The sequence below is a fragment of the Empidonax traillii genome, unplaced genomic scaffold (genome assembly GCF_003031625.1).
Source record: "Empidonax traillii isolate 1590-97213 ecotype Southwest subspecies unplaced genomic scaffold, ASM303162v1 scaffold76:size1281806, whole genome shotgun sequence".
NCBI classification, from domain to species: domain Eukaryota; kingdom Metazoa; phylum Chordata; class Aves; order Passeriformes; family Tyrannidae; genus Empidonax; species Empidonax traillii.
The window spans coordinates 1011119-1028277 of record NW_020955269.1 but is presented as its reverse complement, the minus strand read 5'-3'; the positions used below and the strand labels follow the sequence as shown (position 1 = coordinate 1028277).

Below are 17159 nucleotides of genomic sequence, written 5' to 3'. Positions count from 1 at the left end.
TTTTTTAATGGTTTATTAAAACAATGAGCTCTTCATCACAGGAGGACTGTTAAAAGTGTATATATGATACAGTGTTTTCTGATGTTCTATTTGGTTAGGTTGAGTAATGACAGTGAAAGACAAATATATGTCTATATTTAGTTTTTTTGAAATGTGCAACACAGCTCTTTGGTTGTAAAGGAAAACTGAATTTTTGCCAATATGTTGTGTCCTTCAGGTTTCTTTGGGTGCCAAGGAAACATTATCCACTACTCCAGTAGATATGCTTTGAACACTTAGTATCATACCCAATGCTCAAGTGTCCAAAATCTGGTTTAAACTCTCTGAAGTTGGGCACCCAAAAATAATGGATACTACATAATTTTGCTCAATTTCTTTATTCCTCAGTTTCCCAGATGCAAAAGGCCTCAATAAAGCAAATAATGCAGGTGGATAATGATTGTAAAGCTTTTGATTGTGCTGTGAAAACAACAAACTACATAAGGAAATGAATAAATCTGCATTCAGCACAAGGCTTTGAAAGTATTAATTAAATAGGTGTATGGCCACATGCTGATTAGGGTAGATAAAGAGAAATATTGAATAACTACTTACTCTCTGAATTGGGCCCAAGAGTCCTATGAGAAAAATAGTATATGATAATTTAATTAAAGTTTGCATCAAAACACATTTACACAAGGGAGCTGAATTAATATTGCAGAATTTGCACTTTCTAACTTTGCAGTGCTTCCCTGGGAAATGTTAACCTTTTTTTAGTGCAGTGGTTCTTTCCTGGGACATCATGTACCTATGTATACATATATATATATATATATATATATATATACATGTACATGTTCTTATCACAGACTTACATATTCACCTCACTGAGTTTCTTATATTCAAAGAATTAATATAATAATTTCTTGAATTAGAAATAACAACTATTGACAGCAGTGCCACTGGAAGCACAATTCAGTTGGGTTCTGGAATAGAAGAAAGGAGGTAAAGGGAACTAGAATTGATGTTTTGATTGAGTCAACCAGTTATTTACAAATACTTGAGCTCTGATGTTTCTATTATATATATATATTTAAGATCCTCTGTAAAATATCTAGGCAGAACCTGGTGAGTTTTGTATTTCTTGGGCAGGTCTGGAGTACTCACTGTCATATCCCCCCCCCCCCCCCCTTTCCTGGAGAAATTTGGTTACTGAAGTCTTGAAGCTGCATAATTACTCTGTACAACAAGATGAGGAGCAAGGAAATGGCTCTGGCATGTACAGAACCAGAACACAAGTATATGAAGTGATGGATAAATGGAGTAACAGTCTGTTAGAGAAAGGACCACATCCAGTATCAGCAGCTACTGATAAAGAGGAGGGAAAATTCTCCCTATGCTCTATTTGGGAACAAAACAATAGCTGGGTGAAAAAAAAATATTTAGAATATTGACTATAATGCCGTGATTAAACAAGTGTTTCCAGACTTTAAAATAAATCTCTGCCACCTATATTAGAATCACAGTGACACCGTATTCATGACAGTATCTCAGTGTTTCCATTTCCACTGTGCAATGGACTTACTTATAACTAGAAACCAAAAAAAATTTCCATTGTAATAGCACCTCAAACATATTATGAATGCTGTTATATCCAGCTGTTCCTGGAATTCAGATAATTTTTAGATATAGCAAGGGTGGTATACTTAGAGTAATAGATTACCTCAAATCTTCTGTCATAAGGGAGATAATTAGAAAAAATTAAAAATCAAATAAAGTAGTGTCACATTATGCAGCATTGCAGTGAAGCCGTTTGCTGCATGGATCTGTTGATTAACAGTGTGTGACCCTTAGAGCATCAGTACCATTTCTGCACAGCTTTGAATGTCACTGTCACTCCTCGTTTGATGGTACTCCTCGTGTCTCCAGGCTCCGTAGTATGCAAATGATGCCGAGCAGAGCCTTAATGATTATTTCTGCCTCAGGGCAGCACAGAGGGTGAGAGAAAGGACCTGTGAGTGTGAAAAAAAAAAAAAAAAAAGACTGTGTCAGGAACCTCCATATTTGGGGAGTTAGACTCGGGGGCTTTTTGTTTGTTTGTTTTCCCCTTGAGACTCTAATGTCCTTTCTGCAGAAGTTCTGCAGTCATTACAGTTTCATCTCCCAGCATTCCAACAACCCGGTTGGTGGGAGACTTTTTCCCAACCATGATAAATTATTCTCTGTCAGAATCCAAATCTGCCTTTTCAAGTCTGATCATTTGTGATGAATTTATTCTGTTAACATGAGCTTGAATAAAAGCAATAGAGGATAATAAATTAACCTTGAGCATATTAATGACATCTCTAGACTATGGACGAATTAAGGAATAAATAGATGAAATACGTTCAATAACAAGCTGGTGAACACTTAGTCAGCAATTGACTGGTAGCTTTTCATTTCAGTCCTATTATATCCTATGGTTAATTAAAAAACATAGAAAGATTTAAAGGAACATTTTGGAATACAGACTAAGGGTGAACTCCTCCTGCCATCCACAGTAACTGTAGGAAAGATGGTTCTGAAATGTACTTTGCTGAAGCTTCAGGAACACCAGCTTCAGAAATTCAGGTTTGGACCCTCTTAAAAAGAAATCTGTGTGCTAAGCATGGTGAGAGCTTTCTATATGGCATCTGCTAGAGCAGGACTTAACCCAGACTTAAAATATCCTTTCCGTAGAACTTAAGAAGAAATAAATGATGGGATTTTGTGGTTATGCTCTTATAAACTAGAGATTGGGTTAGTTCATGAACCTTTATTCCTGGCAAGAACTGTTGTGATTTATTTGGTTACCTTTCATGTGTGCCTGCTGTGGTCAGGATTTCACCACTAGTTTGAAACTTAGACTTTCAAAGGAACTCGATGCTAAACTTCAGCGACTTTGTAAGAACTGTTTCTTAAATCTGTTTCTAAGGGATCCTCTGTCATATGCAAAAGAAAAATGGTTAATTGAGGCTTATCACCTCTAAAGGAGGTGATAAGTTCCTTGACAAATCTGAATGCTAGTTTTTAACCCCATTAAATAATATATGTTTGGCTTTTATTAGCCGAGGCATATTCATGCCAAAGCTTATCAAAGAGGAGACAACACTACTTCTTTGCAAAGACAGCTATGGTCTGTAAAATGTATAAAAATACAAATATAAGTAGGGCTGAGTCAAAACTTGACACCTACTCTCTGAAATTTGAAGTTTAACAAAGATATATCTCTCTTCAGTGTCCTTCAAATAGATGTAATTAGCAAAGGCGTTCCTGGACTTCTGATTGGTCTTTTTGTCCGGAAATTACCTGGACAAAACCATCATCAGCCCCAGGGATGGGCTGAGGGGGCAAAACCACGACAATCCCCCCTTCGCCTTTGCAAATTACACTTCAAGAAATTTTAAATTCTATAATTAAACATACAACTATAAATAAACAAATTATAATTTAAAATCACTCTATTAAAATTAAAACAACATTACTATAATACTTAACTCTATTATTGTGTTTTTATCACAACTACAGCACATACAATTAGCCTATTTTTGTCTGCAGACTTCTCTCAGTTATCTTAAAATTATTATGGCTGACTTTTACACAAGGCCACTGCTTCTCTAGGCAGTTTATGCCTGCATCTGCCCGCATTCTCCACCAAAAAATGTCGTGGTTTTGCTCTGGGTCAATTTTGCTTTCCACCCCCCACATAATTACTACTAGTTGAGAGAAGGTATTTGCAGACAAAAGAGAGACAGGACTTGGGGAAAACAGTATAAACATTTATTACTAGTAAAATAAAAACTACTAATAAGTTAAAAACTAAAGAACTATATCTACATACATAGAGAGTGTGTGGTTATGGACAAAAGATGTTTATATAATTAAGCTAATAAAAACATACTTCAAAAATCAACCCATGTTTTTATTCCCATTTTAAAACATTTCCATCTTTGAAGTAATGAAGTTTAATTTCATGAACAACTGAATACCTCGTGAAGTTTAACTTAAGACCCCTAGGGTTTTGTACTTGTTGTGCTCAAAATAATTTCTTAAAATATAATAATAATAATAGTATTAATAATAATAAACACTGCCACGTTTTCAAACAACATCATATTTCTCCTGGTTTCAGCCATAGAACCTTTCCTGACAGCTGTTGAAATGGCTGAAAAGATAATGTCAGCAGTTGCTCACTCCCATTCTCTTAGGATCCTGCAGAATAATCCCAGCTATAAATCCCTAACAGTGTGTTGTTTTGTTTTGTTTTTTAATTATGCATGCTATAAGAAAATGTCCTGTAAAGAATTGTGTCAAATGTTGAGCTGGCCTAAATTATTCCCATCGTGATTCAGTTGTCCAGGTGCTGATAGAATCATCCGGTTTAGAGAAGAAAACCATAAGTTTACTAGTGCTCCTAGCTAAAATTATTATGTTTTTATGTTTTAATTGAAAATTATTAGGAGATCATGCATACATATATATATATATATATATATATATATATATATATATATATATATATGTATTGCTATCCTGTCAGAAAAACTCCTTGGTGCTAAAAAATTCTTAATATTTGAAGAAGGCTCATGTGAGTGAGATGAGAAACTGTGAATCGAACAGCATGGCTTTAGTGGAGAAACTGGCAACAATGGCATGTTTAAAGAGCTGACAACTAAAAGTACTGCCTCATCAGAATGCTGCCAAAATTCCTGAAGGTGCAAGCAGAGCCTATGAAGACCACTTAGGAAGTTGTAACCATTGCAGCAAGTAGGTCTGAGCTCCCAGGGAAATGATGGAAACTCTAGTCAGGCATCCCTTTTTCTTCTCTCAAATGTCTGTTCTGAGTGAGGCTCTGAGCTAATGTGCAAAGATTGCTCCAAATCACTCAGAGCCACAATCCGATGCCTGACTGGAGCACAATGAAGTTTGGATTATGCTGTTTTAAATTATCACCCATTTGAAGTAATTTTCTTTATAAAACAAGATTAAAATGACTGTAATTCAAAACATTTTACCTCAAATTGATGTGAAAATTGTAGTGTTCGTATTATTTTCATTTTTCAATTTGACAAAACATTTCACTCCACATATAAGCTTTTCTGTGTTGTCACTATGTCAAGAGTGAAAACATGAATTTTACTCTGTGTATTTTACTCTTTCCTGATGTGTCCTATTTCTTAACGCTTCTTATTTAAGTTTTTTAAAGCATGTCTTTATATAGCCTGTTATAGTACCTGGGGGAAATATAAACAGATTTAGGAGGTTTGTTTACCTCCTTTCTAGCCCACACAATAACAGTTTATAACTTCATAATGTTAAATTTGTTCTCTGGTCTCTCTACATGCCTGATGGTTAGATAAGTACTGATAAAAAAGCACTTCTGTGAAGAATTTGAAGTTGTGGCTCGATAGAGCTGACTCTCAGATTATGGTGACTTTTATTTACATGAAACTTCCTTTCATTTGCTTTCATAATAGAAATTTCTCTGCATAAATTTTCCTCAAGGTTTCATATGTGTGAATAGAATCATTTAGGGAAGAAAGAGTCTTTTCCTCAGAAGTTTATTTCATGGACAGGCAGTTTTATCAGTAATTCTTTTAAAAAATCCAGTAAATTCCAAGTAAATTACTTGTGTTCCCTATGAGTAAGGGTATTTGTTTCATCTAACATAAAGTGTTTCTTTCAGAGTTCTTGAGGTAGCAAATTACAGAACTACACTGAAAAAGGACTGGAAATTTAAGTGTCTTGCAGAAGCCCTTGCCTAAATTATCACCAGTGAGATTTACAGCTGTAAAGTTCCTGGCCTAAAAATACAATAATACTTATTTTTAAGTCATACTGTGTTCAACTATAAGTGCAACAGAATGCCAAATCTTATCATTTAAAGTAATAACAATACATATGTCAGCTATCAGACCCTCAAACTCGGAAAGAGCTGCTTTTGTGAGCTCAATCTGCAAAGGATAATTCATTCCTTACTAGGGGGTATGATTTCATGAGCTGAAAGCTTTAACTAGTACATATGTATAGGGTAGATTTAAAGTGATTATGGAAATGTCACCGCAGGACAATGCATTATTAGTAGTCCCTCATATGTTGTATGCTGTCCCCTTATGTTTGCTGATAATTAAAAAGCAGATTGGGATGTCATGGTGAGAATGAGTGCAAAATGTCCCTTTTATCATTTGCAATAAATATGAGATAGTGGTCTTGCTGTATCCTTCAGTGATTGTTCTATTTGCTTGGTGACAAATGACAACTTTCTCCTTGTTATGTGCCTGCAGGGTTAAATGACTTTATTATTATTAATGAGTCGTTGCTCCAACTGTCCAGAAATAGAGGGAGTAGGAAGCATAAGAGATTTAGACCTAAGTAATTACAAATGTAATTATTACCTTTCAAATTTCATTTTTACAGCAATCACAAGGTTGTTAATCAAACATGGCCCTTTCCATGTATTCACACTTTTTGGGGCCTTTGTCAAAGGGATGAGTAGCTGCGTGGTTCCACTGAGGGTAGTCTGTGGCAGATTGACAAAGTGGTCTTGACAGAAAACTGCTGGGAAAAATTGGATAAAAAATGTTGTCTAATCATCAAGGAGGCTGTGGTTGAGAGGGTTTTCCAGGAGAAAAACCTGCCTGAACTGCAGCCATATGGAGGAGAGTGTCCTCTTGGGGAGGACAAGGGGAGCAGGAGGGGAATCCTTTTGTCCTGTGGAGATATGGGATGTTGAAGTTTTACTCCTCCAGTCTGTCCTTCCTCAAGGTTGTAGGTTGTCATGAAGGGATCTAACCAGCACAGCGGAGCCAACATGCTGCTGGGCACTTTAGGGAAATTAAAATCCACGCCCTCTCACCCTGCAATATTTATCCTAATTGCTCAGAATGATGTATTTTCAAGTTTTCAGGTGGAGCACAAGGCTTTTTCTTCTCTACTGGTGGTAAGGGAATTGCAGGGAATTTGAAGAAGGGAAATGGCTGTGGGTGGGGTTAGGCCATGTCGCAGGTGCTGTGAAACTTAAGCAGTGCTATTTTCCAGAATCACAACTTGACCTTGATATTTATTGCGAAATGTAAAATCTGAGGGAAAGCTCTGGAGAAACGAGCATGTTTCTCTTCAAAAAATGCAATTTCTTGATAATGTTGAAATATTAAAGAGCCTCATATTTTAAAAAATTAGGTGAAAAATAAATGAGAAAATGGAAACTACTAGTTACCATACACCCAAATGTAATGTGAATCAACACTGTCACAAAGCATTTGAATTTTGAAACTACATTTTTGATGGAAAATTTATTTGTTGAGAAGACTTCAGAAAGCTTTATTTATATATTCAACTGGCGTTAATATTGTTGATGGTCCTATAAAATTTAATAGCTATCAGCACTCAAAAAATCAGTGTTCATATGGATAATCTTTAAGATTGTTTAGAAGTATTCAAAAATAGATAAAGTCAGGGTATTCATAATGAAAACAATTTTTTATGTTTATATTCTTATTTTTGTTTATATGCTTTTTTTTTCTTGAAATGCAATTGGAAAAAGCTACAGAACATTTTTAGACTCTTGTAGGTTTATTTTGGTTGCTGCTGTGGTGGCCTTTGACTTTAAATTTCTGTTTGTGTACATCTGATAAAAACCACAATTCAAAACATCTTTTATTGTGCATATCTTAAGTTATCACAGGAAATACATGTTTACTAGCTTACTGAGCATTTGGGAGTTTTATGATTCCCTTTTGAAAATTAATGTTTCATTAAAATGTCTGAACCATGAACAATTGCCCACAGTTGTTCAATTACTTAATTCAAAAGATTTTTATAGCAACCTGCTTTAGATCAAACTTTTGTTTATTTTTTACTGGAAAGTCAGTAAAAAGAAAGTTTCCCATTTGGCATGTAGATACATCAAGAAACTTACTGAAGTGAATACAGGGTGTAAATGCAGACATTTGAAGCAGAATGGGAGGTCTTTTATCCCACACCCACCCTTGAAGGAGCATTTGTTATAGCAACTTTTACCAAACTCATGACATTCAGTCTCTAGAAGTTTATATGAGATCTGCTGTTCTTCACAGATCACCTACACCCCGTATTTTAAGTAATGCTTAAGGATATTTAAGAAAGCATAAAACTAGTTTTTTTGTATGTGTACACATGTATGAGCAATAAAGATTTGGAAACATCATAGAGTGAAAGTAGTGTTGTACTTACTGCTTCAGTCTCTCTTGCAGACATGTGCAGCATGGCTACACTTTTTTGTTTCTCTATAAAAGATAGCAAGGGTAAGAAGAGATATTAGGGAGAAATTGTTTACTGTGAGGGTGGTTAAACACTGGCACAGGCTGTGGATGCCCCGTCCCTGGAAGTGTTCAAGGCCGGGTTGGACAGGGCTTGGAGCAACTTGGTCTAGTGGAAGGTGTCCCTGCCCATGACTGGGGATTGAAACTAGATGAGCTTTAAGATCTCTTCCAACTCAAAATGTTCTGTATTTCTGTGAACAGCTCATAGTCCAGAAAAGGTGAAAGGTTTCCAGTGCTCCCAATACCACTGAGGGACTGGGAGTGTGGTGTGTGGTCCTTGGCTGATGCCGGGGGGGCTCAACACTTTAAGATAAAGATGTTACTTGAGGAAGTAGTTATTCCAGGGACAGTTGCTGACTACCAACAATTTTCTATAGACTAGACTCTGTTTCCCTGACTGTAAATCAGAGTTTGACCTTGAGAGACTTAAAATGAAGTTTTACAGATCAAGAAGAATGTTTGCAGTGTTACCAATGCCCTTCTGAAAACTCATATTGGAAATGTTTCCTCAGAAAAGTGAGAGCTGAAACCCTTTTTCACTCAGCATATTTTTTTAGGATGTTGGGTTTATTACAGGAACTTTAATCAGTAGCAGAGCTTAATATATATTATCTAAAATGCATAGTCTTTTCAGATATGGAGGGAAAAAATGCTAATTTCAATCTTTACTGTGTTTCCAGGTCGAAGGTTATTGCTGGAGGATAAACCATTTCTCACTATGTAGTTTCACCTTGTTTAATTGATTTGAATTTGAATTTATATTCCATGTTGAATAATGAACCATGTATTAATAATTAAGAAGGTTCAGTACAAATGTGAAGCAGTTAATTAAATATTAAATAAAGCACATTGTATTACCCAGTATTGTAATCAATATACTAGATTTTAGGCTATTCATTTTAGATGGCCATTATACTTTACAAGTTATGGTTAAAATTCTCATTGATAACTCAATATACATTTTATAGGCTAAGAAACATGTGTCCTTTGCAAAAGACCATTTTTTTTTGCCATAAATAGCAACAAAACCTGGACATAAAAGATGAATTTAATTGGACTGTTAAAGCAATAAGGGTCACTGCCATGTACTCTAACAACATTGTCACACCCAAGTTCATTAAGCTGAAAAAGAAGAGGGTTTGGGGGCTGGTTTGGGAGGTGTTGGGTGTGAAATATCTTTCTGTGAAAAACAGCAATTACCGAAGTTGAACTTTTTACAGGATAATTGCCTTTAGATGATTTCTCGGTCATGATTAATACAAGATTGAAATTCAAGTCAGAATAACAATAAGAGATGACTTTATGAAAGATTAATGTGCTTTATTTGTATGGCTGTTATTTGTGAAGAAAAGTTTCACTTCACTCCACAAGTGTGGTTAATGAAACAGGAATTACAATATGCTGCCTCTTCTGCCCTGATACTTTCTTCATTTCCTGTCTCCTCCCTAACCAACTTTTTCTGGCCGTCTTTGATAAAGTTTGCTTGACTAATTGAAACCAGGTGCAAAATACTCACACCTCATCCTATTTGGGTTTTATAAGAATCAGCCTAACTCATGGCAGTTTTTGGGATTAAATTCAAATTAAAATCGTGGCTCTTAGGATATAAACTGTGTTCACTGAAATGGAAGCAGAGATGATTTTACAATCTGGCAAGCCTAGGTAGCACATGAAAATGTGTGATTTCCTGCATGCCTGTTGATTCCTCAGTCAGAACATCTGGAGGATCAATCTTCTCTGAGTAGGATTTCTCACAAGCAGGGTAAGCTCTGTACACCCAGCTGAAAACTAAAAAAAGTGGTGTGTCCTACTTGTTCTTTGAATAAAAAGGTTCCAAGGCTAGAACTTAAGTAACTCTTTTAGGTTTTTAATTTATTGGGACATATACAGGAAATAAAATATTCATAGGAAACTTCTCCCAGAGGCATTTTATTATTAAACCAAAAAGCTAGAGTATATTATAGCTGCACTCATTTAGGCTTCTACATTCAGGCTTCTTCCTCCTGACCTTATTAAAGTAACCCAGTTTACACTAACAGCCATTCCCCCCTCCCTTTTTTATTGTTAATGTCATTTCTGTTCTCCTCATATAGTGGAGACCTCTAAATGATGTTACCCAAGCGACCACTTTTGGTCACCAGGGTAATTCTGGACGATAATTTCCCCATATTATGCCTGAATTCCTGCTTAGATTTAGTACCACTTTTAGTAAATACACATGGGCAAAAAATAGGGGGGGGACATGACCCATTCCTTAGGAACTATTGGCTGAGATGAGTTGCTTGGGTTTGTCATCTTCATCACTCTGGTGGGTTCCTGCTGAGCAGAGAGCACTGAGAATGCGGTGGGAGCTGTTTAATCCGGAATGCTCCGTAAATGAGAGGCACTTCTGGATGCTGACAGAATAGTGTTGGCACTGCAAGCCATGTATTCATATATGTGCTGTGTTGTGAAAATATGAAAAATAGCTCAGCAATGGCATAATTGTGGGCAATTTGCTTAATTGCTTGCTAATTGTTGCTTGCTTTATTATGAAACAAGAGTGCTCTAAATGTAACACTGGATGGTTTGCATCCAAAATGTGTCAAATTCAAAACTGGCTTTTCATTAAGACTTCAGCTACATGCCTTTAAAATTCAAGCACTCTATATTCTGTCTTTTAAGGCCTTTTCTTTTTTTTTTTTTTTTTTAATTGGTTTTGAAATTTTCTTTGCACAATTTATAAGCCCCTAAACCTGCATCAGTGCAGTCTGGTGGTTTTTGAACTTCTAATGAATCTGAGTACTTTACTAATGAATACATTTACAAATGTCCTTTGATCATTACTACACATGTGGATAAAGGTGGAAATGTTTTAAGGCTTCTCCAGGAGCTCATGTTCTTGATTGTCCAGCTCTTAGAAATGCATGTCTCCTTTCAACATGTGCATTCAGATTTGGGTTTTAGGGGACATGTACAATTCTGAAAGTTTGGCCTAAACTTTTGGAAAAATTATTCTCTTCTGTTTCAATCAAGATATCCTAATTTTAGCAGGAGGCTAGACCAGACATCTTCAAAAGTCCCTTCCAGCCCAAGTCTCTTTGTGAGATGTCGTGATGCGAGTGATGAGTTTAACAGCAGACTGAGAAAAGAACCAGCCCACTTGATATTGTCTTCATTTGTCTCTCTTTTGAGGATGGAGGGGAGTCCATAGCAGTAGAAAAAGAAAGTGTGTTGTATATCAGAAACAAAGAGGATAACCAACATTTTTATTTACTATCTCTAAAATCCCACACAGACTTTATAACCGTAGGAAGTCTCTAATGAAAAAAAAAATAGGAGAAGAAGAAAAGGTATTTTTTTAACTGAAGGATTGCTATCTGGCAAGGCTGAAATTCCACTTTTTCTTGAGTGAAAGTAAATATTCTTACCTGAAAACTGCTTTGACCTATAAATGATAAGACTGTGGAACAATGAAGAAAGCCTTTTAACTATTGTGCTTTTAGTTATATTTGACAGTTCTGATCTAAACATTTCAGAAGAGCTGACAGACACTTTCTTTAAAAATGTTCTTAGTTCTGCAGCAGACAATTTAAAAAATAGTTTCATTCCTAAAACAACCTGGAATTCAAATCAAAGTGTTAAACTCACATGTGCATGAGTGTGATCTATTATATGAATTAAAAATTCTCTTTCATAGTACTTGTATGTCATATTTGAAGAGTCTCCATGTAGTATGAAAAAAAAATATAAAGCTGAGGGTTTATAACTGAATGAAGTAAGAAATTAAGTAGACGGGTAAGAGTTCGATGGAATGTGTTGTTTGTTCATAATGCATGGGGAATATGTATACTTCTATTTCCTAGACACTGAATTTTGGTAGCAGTGGCCATCATTTCTTCTGAAAATATTCAAACATCAGGAACTTTCTTTACCTTGATTGGCCGAGATAGATACCTTGTTGAATATTCATGCAGAGAATTTCCTACATTTTTTTTCTGGGTTGGATTATTCTCCAAGAGTAATTTTTACTTCATTATGCTAAAAATATAGTTTTTCATATTGCTGGGTTTATATTTTTTTTTACTTTATGCCAAGCAAAAACTCTATTGCAACTGTTGTCATTGCTGATATTATTTACTGCAGCTGATCAGTGTGTGAGATTCTTTTTAAGTTTCCTTTTCATGCATTTACTGGTGGCCTTGTTTCCCTCATGTTTCCTACAGCATACCCAGCCTCCTAAAGACAGCCTTAGGGTTGCACTAATGCTATTAGAAACAGATGATCTGGATTAAAAAACACACAAAAACTCTGTTATTAATAATTTTTTCAAATGTACCCCTTTTAAATTTAGTCCAGAAGTTAAGGTTATCATTGCTTGGGGGGGTGTTGTTTGTCTGTTTGACTTTGATAATGAATACAGTATATTATAAAACAAAACTTGACTGTTACTAGTGAAAAAAACAATTGAGTCAAAAGTCATATAGGAAAGTACTTGTATTTGTTAATTACTTTTTATTTCCTTTTCTACAACACTGCAGAGGTGCTCAGTAGGAAAGGGTCTTTTCAAATTTAAGGAAAACTTTATATTTTGCATATAACTAACCATAAGCTCTGATGAAAATCACACTCTGACAACCAACAATACCTGCACCAAATACCAAAGCTGAAAGAAAGATTATGACTGCTATAAAAGGTGTATCTTCTAAACAATCCTTCATTGGCAGATTTTTGCATAACAAAACCCCCACTTAACACCAAAATAATTTGTATTCATAACTTCTGTTTATTCCCAGGATTGTTCTGAAGTTTTGGAGTTTGGGTTCTTGTTTGGGTTTTTTTGTGGTGGTGGTTTTAGTGATTTTTTGGGGTTTTTTGTCAATTAAACTAAAACCCAGAGTAAAATATCTCTTCATTAAGAGAATAAGCAGGACTGTAATTCTGACAATACTCTTAGCATGGTAACCTGCTCCAAGTTTACAGGCAATCTGGCAACATGTGGCCCCAAATTACTGTCCTACTGATCTGATGAAATGGTGTGGAGAATGTTTTATTAGTGACCTTTTAGTTCTGCAGTTGCCTTGTCTAAAGCGTAAATGTTAAATTTTTATTGTCAAATGTTTCTTTTGATATTTTAGCTTTGTTTATTCTCTTACTGAAGTCTGAGAGAGATGGTAAAATATAAGAATTGTAATAGTTGCTGTGAAGAACTAGAGTAAGTAACGCACAAGTAATATTTCCAAATATATAATTTTATACAGTTTAATTGAAATAATAGCATTTTAAGAGCCACTAGAAAGCCTCAAGGTAAAAAGAAACACTGAAGTATTTGGTATCAAATTTGTTTGTTTTGTTTTTTTTTTAATAAATGCAAAAAATCATTTTCACAATGAACCCGGGGTAACTCAGCACTCTGTCAAGGTTGTACCTGATTTCAGTGAATTGTCTTGATCAGAAGAGAAGCAAACCTAGATAATTAAAGAGCTTTAAAGACATGTATATAGTCAGATTTATGTCTCTAATAGCAGATAGTAGGACGCGGAAAGATTAGACTAATCCACCAGTAGCAGTTTTGTTGGTGTTTTTTTGTTTTTTTGTTTTTTTTTTTTTTTTGCAGGAACTGTTGCCTCTACTGAATTATTTCCATATTTATGTCTCCTACTGCCCATCATAACTGGATTAGTATTTCAACATCAAGGTGCCAAAGCTTTGTCAGGATTACACTGAAAAGTACTCAGGCAAAATGACTGAAGACATGTTGAAATGCCAGTAATATGCCAAAATAACATTTATAAACAATCGCTTCTCTGACTGACACATAGTCAAGGAGAAATAATCAAGAATAGAGCATTCATGATAAAACAAGCAACCAGTTGTCTACTTAAACATGGTAGATTTCAAAAAGATGCATCCTGTGTTTTGGACAGGAACATTATATATTTCAATGCCTTGAAGAAAAACTCAATTCATTTTCAATGGAATGTAACATGGAAAGTAGTGTTTGTGCTCTGTAGCTTTATACAGATTTCCACATGCAAAGTATTTATTAAAACAGAAATGCAGCATCTGTTTAAACATAAAGCTCAGAGGGTGGGAGGCTTCTACTCAGCACTCTTCTTGCTCTAAGTAATTTTAGTGGCATTCCTTCTCCAGTGCTTATGAGCCAGAATCCAGTTTCAAATGTTATCTTCATTAGGGTGGATATTAAAAACGTGTATACATCTTTCATTGGAAAGTTTTGTGAAGGTGGCACAGTGAGATATCTAATCAGATATTCTTCTATGCTTTTGATGTATTTAACCAAGTACACACCAAGAGAATATAAAATTAACATATGTAATATGAAAACTATTTCAAGGAATCATGTGTAGAAACTTAATTCTATTAGTTTTTAATTTACACAATATGGTAAAGCCACAGTTTAGACAGAACTGATCAGGAATGTTTATGTGTTACAAATTAACACCTTTCAGATTTAGTTGTTTACTTTGCCTTTGAACAAATTATAATTTCTATAATCCTTTTTCAAGGGCACAAACCTTGCATCTACTGAAGAAATCTGGTTCGATTACTAGTAAACTACAGAGGTTACATCTTCTTTTGCTATTACCCTTTGATTTTTCAAGGTTTCCAGCATTGAATACATGAAGAAATCAATTCTCTTTAAAATAGTTGTTACACTCTTCCATTCTTAAAGCTCTTGAGTGCATCTTTGAAGCCAATGTACCATCTTCGGCTCATATCCAAATTAGTTTTGTTTATGTTAAGCAAAGTCAAAAAATTAAAAAAACCTAGTTTTAAGAAAACATTTTTTTAAAAAATTGCAATTTTGATAATTATATTTTCTCCAAGTAGCTCTATGCAAATACTTAGAAGAACGGCATTAGCTTATTAGAAAGCTTTTATTACAGAAATTAAAATTTCAAAAAGTGAAAGGATCATTGTGACTAAGTGATGGGACAACAGGAAATGGCCTCAAGTTGTGCCAGGGGAGACTTAGGTTGGATATTAGGAAAAATTTCTCCTCTGAAATGGTCATCAAGCATTGGAATGGGCTGCTTAGGGAAGTGGTGTCCCTGGAAGAGTTCAAAAGGCACGTGAATGTGGGACTTGGGGAAATGGTTTAGTGATGTCCCTGGCAGTGCTGCGGCAACAGCCGAACCTGATGATCTTAGAGGTCTTTGCCAGCCTTTATGATTCTATGAAATAGGCTGTATAAGGGCTTTAGTTGCAGAGCTGTAACAATGGTATCAGCTGCTCCTTAAACATTAACTGTTTTCTTAAGATGTCCGGTGAGAAAACTGTGGTCCACAAACTTCCGAACTCCTAAACCTTTGCTTCAGTTGTGCACCCGGAGGTAATTCCTCCACAAACCGTGGCCATTATTGTAGAACAGGGATTGCTTTGTTCACCTTGATTCCCTTTGTGCATCCCCCTTTGTATCTCTGATGATGCCTTGTCTTTTTCCCTCCTCCCAGCTATAGAAGTGAATCTCCAGAAAGCTCTGGCAGAAGCCTCTGAAAACTGCACACAGGAGTGTCTGATCCTCGGCCATTCCGACAACTGCTGGATGCCTCCGGCTTTGATGCAGTACCAGCAGCCCAACACCTCTTTGCCATCGTTTGGCTTCCAGCAAGGCTGGGGCCGTGGAGCCAGGCCTGAGGGACGGCACACTCTTGGCAGGCCCCTTCCAAAGGATGACAGTGACAAAGGCCAGGGGGGGCCCAGGCCCCAGTTCTACAACACCTGCGAAAGACATTGCGCCAGCGAAGATGCCGTCAAAGTCATTCCTCTGGCAAACTTCACCGCGTCCCACCAGGCTCCGGGCTCTGGGAGCAGCACCACGTTTGTACACGAGCACCAGCTGTGAAGGCATTTCTGACAAATCCCTGATTTCAGGCTTTAAAGTGACTGTGTATAGTCACAGCCTAACGCTCTTCTTCGGGCACGTGCACGCTCGTTAGGCTTGTGAATATTTGTGTATATAGGATCCTAAATTTGAAACTGATAATCTAAATCCTTAGGACTTAGTTAAAAGGTGTTTACCATAGTTCTTGGTAATATCCACAAAATGGGGAAGAGAACCCACAACCCAGAAACGAGTGAAAGAAAATCAAAATCCTGGTAGTTTTCTTACATGGGCCATCCTCCCTTTGAAAGCAATTTCTTAGTACAGTTTGGGGAATATTACAGTTTAAAAATAGCTTACTCAAATTTTTCTTTGTTGTTATGATTTATAGCACATTCATAGATTTCATCTTCCATTTGCTTAGCATTAGAGATCAAGTGAGCAATTTCTCATTTGATTACTTGACATAATAGAATTAATAAGATCCTGAAATCTAATTCTTAAGAAGGATTGTATATCTTACCATTTATCCTTTATGTAATCAAGGAGGAAAATGTACTTAGACACTACAACTGATTTTTATTTTAATTTTTATTGGCACAGTATACAGGTATTTATTCTTTGAAAGAATGCTATAGATGAAATAGAAAGTTCTTAACTGGTTTTCCTGTGTGAAATAAGCAACATGACAATGATAGGACATACCAGTTTCAAAAGTGGAAAAAAATTATAAGTAACTTTATTTTTTGAATTTCCAAATATTTCTACAATAATTCAAGGAACAACATTACACATATTATGTTTTCAAGCCATAAGTTTATTTCTATTTTTTTTTTCCTTAGGGTTTTTTTTTCATCTTGCAGAGCTTGCTTTGGCTACTGTTCCTGTTAGTTGAAAATTACATGGGCACTGCTGAAAACAGTAGGAAAATGGGGTAGTTTTTTTGGCTGATGTGCTGTTGTGACTGCAAGATACCAGTGTTTAAAAAAATATTATAGTGATATGTAGGGCTTTTTTTTTTACAGCTCTATTCA

General features: G+C 35.7%; 1 protein-coding gene across 1 annotated transcript in view; it reads left to right on the top strand.

Annotated features, from left to right (window-relative positions):
* LOC114056038 (protocadherin-9-like) overlaps window positions 1-16416 on the top strand; it is a 266352-nt gene extending 249936 nt beyond the window's left edge. The window contains exon 4 of the mRNA XM_027880853.1: window positions 15755-16416. Within this exon, the coding sequence (XP_027736654.1) occupies window positions 15755-16146 (392 nt within the window). The 3' untranslated portion in view covers window positions 16147-16416. The remainder of the gene's footprint in view (window positions 1-15754) is intronic.
* Window positions 16417-17159: the final 743 nt, after the last annotated feature.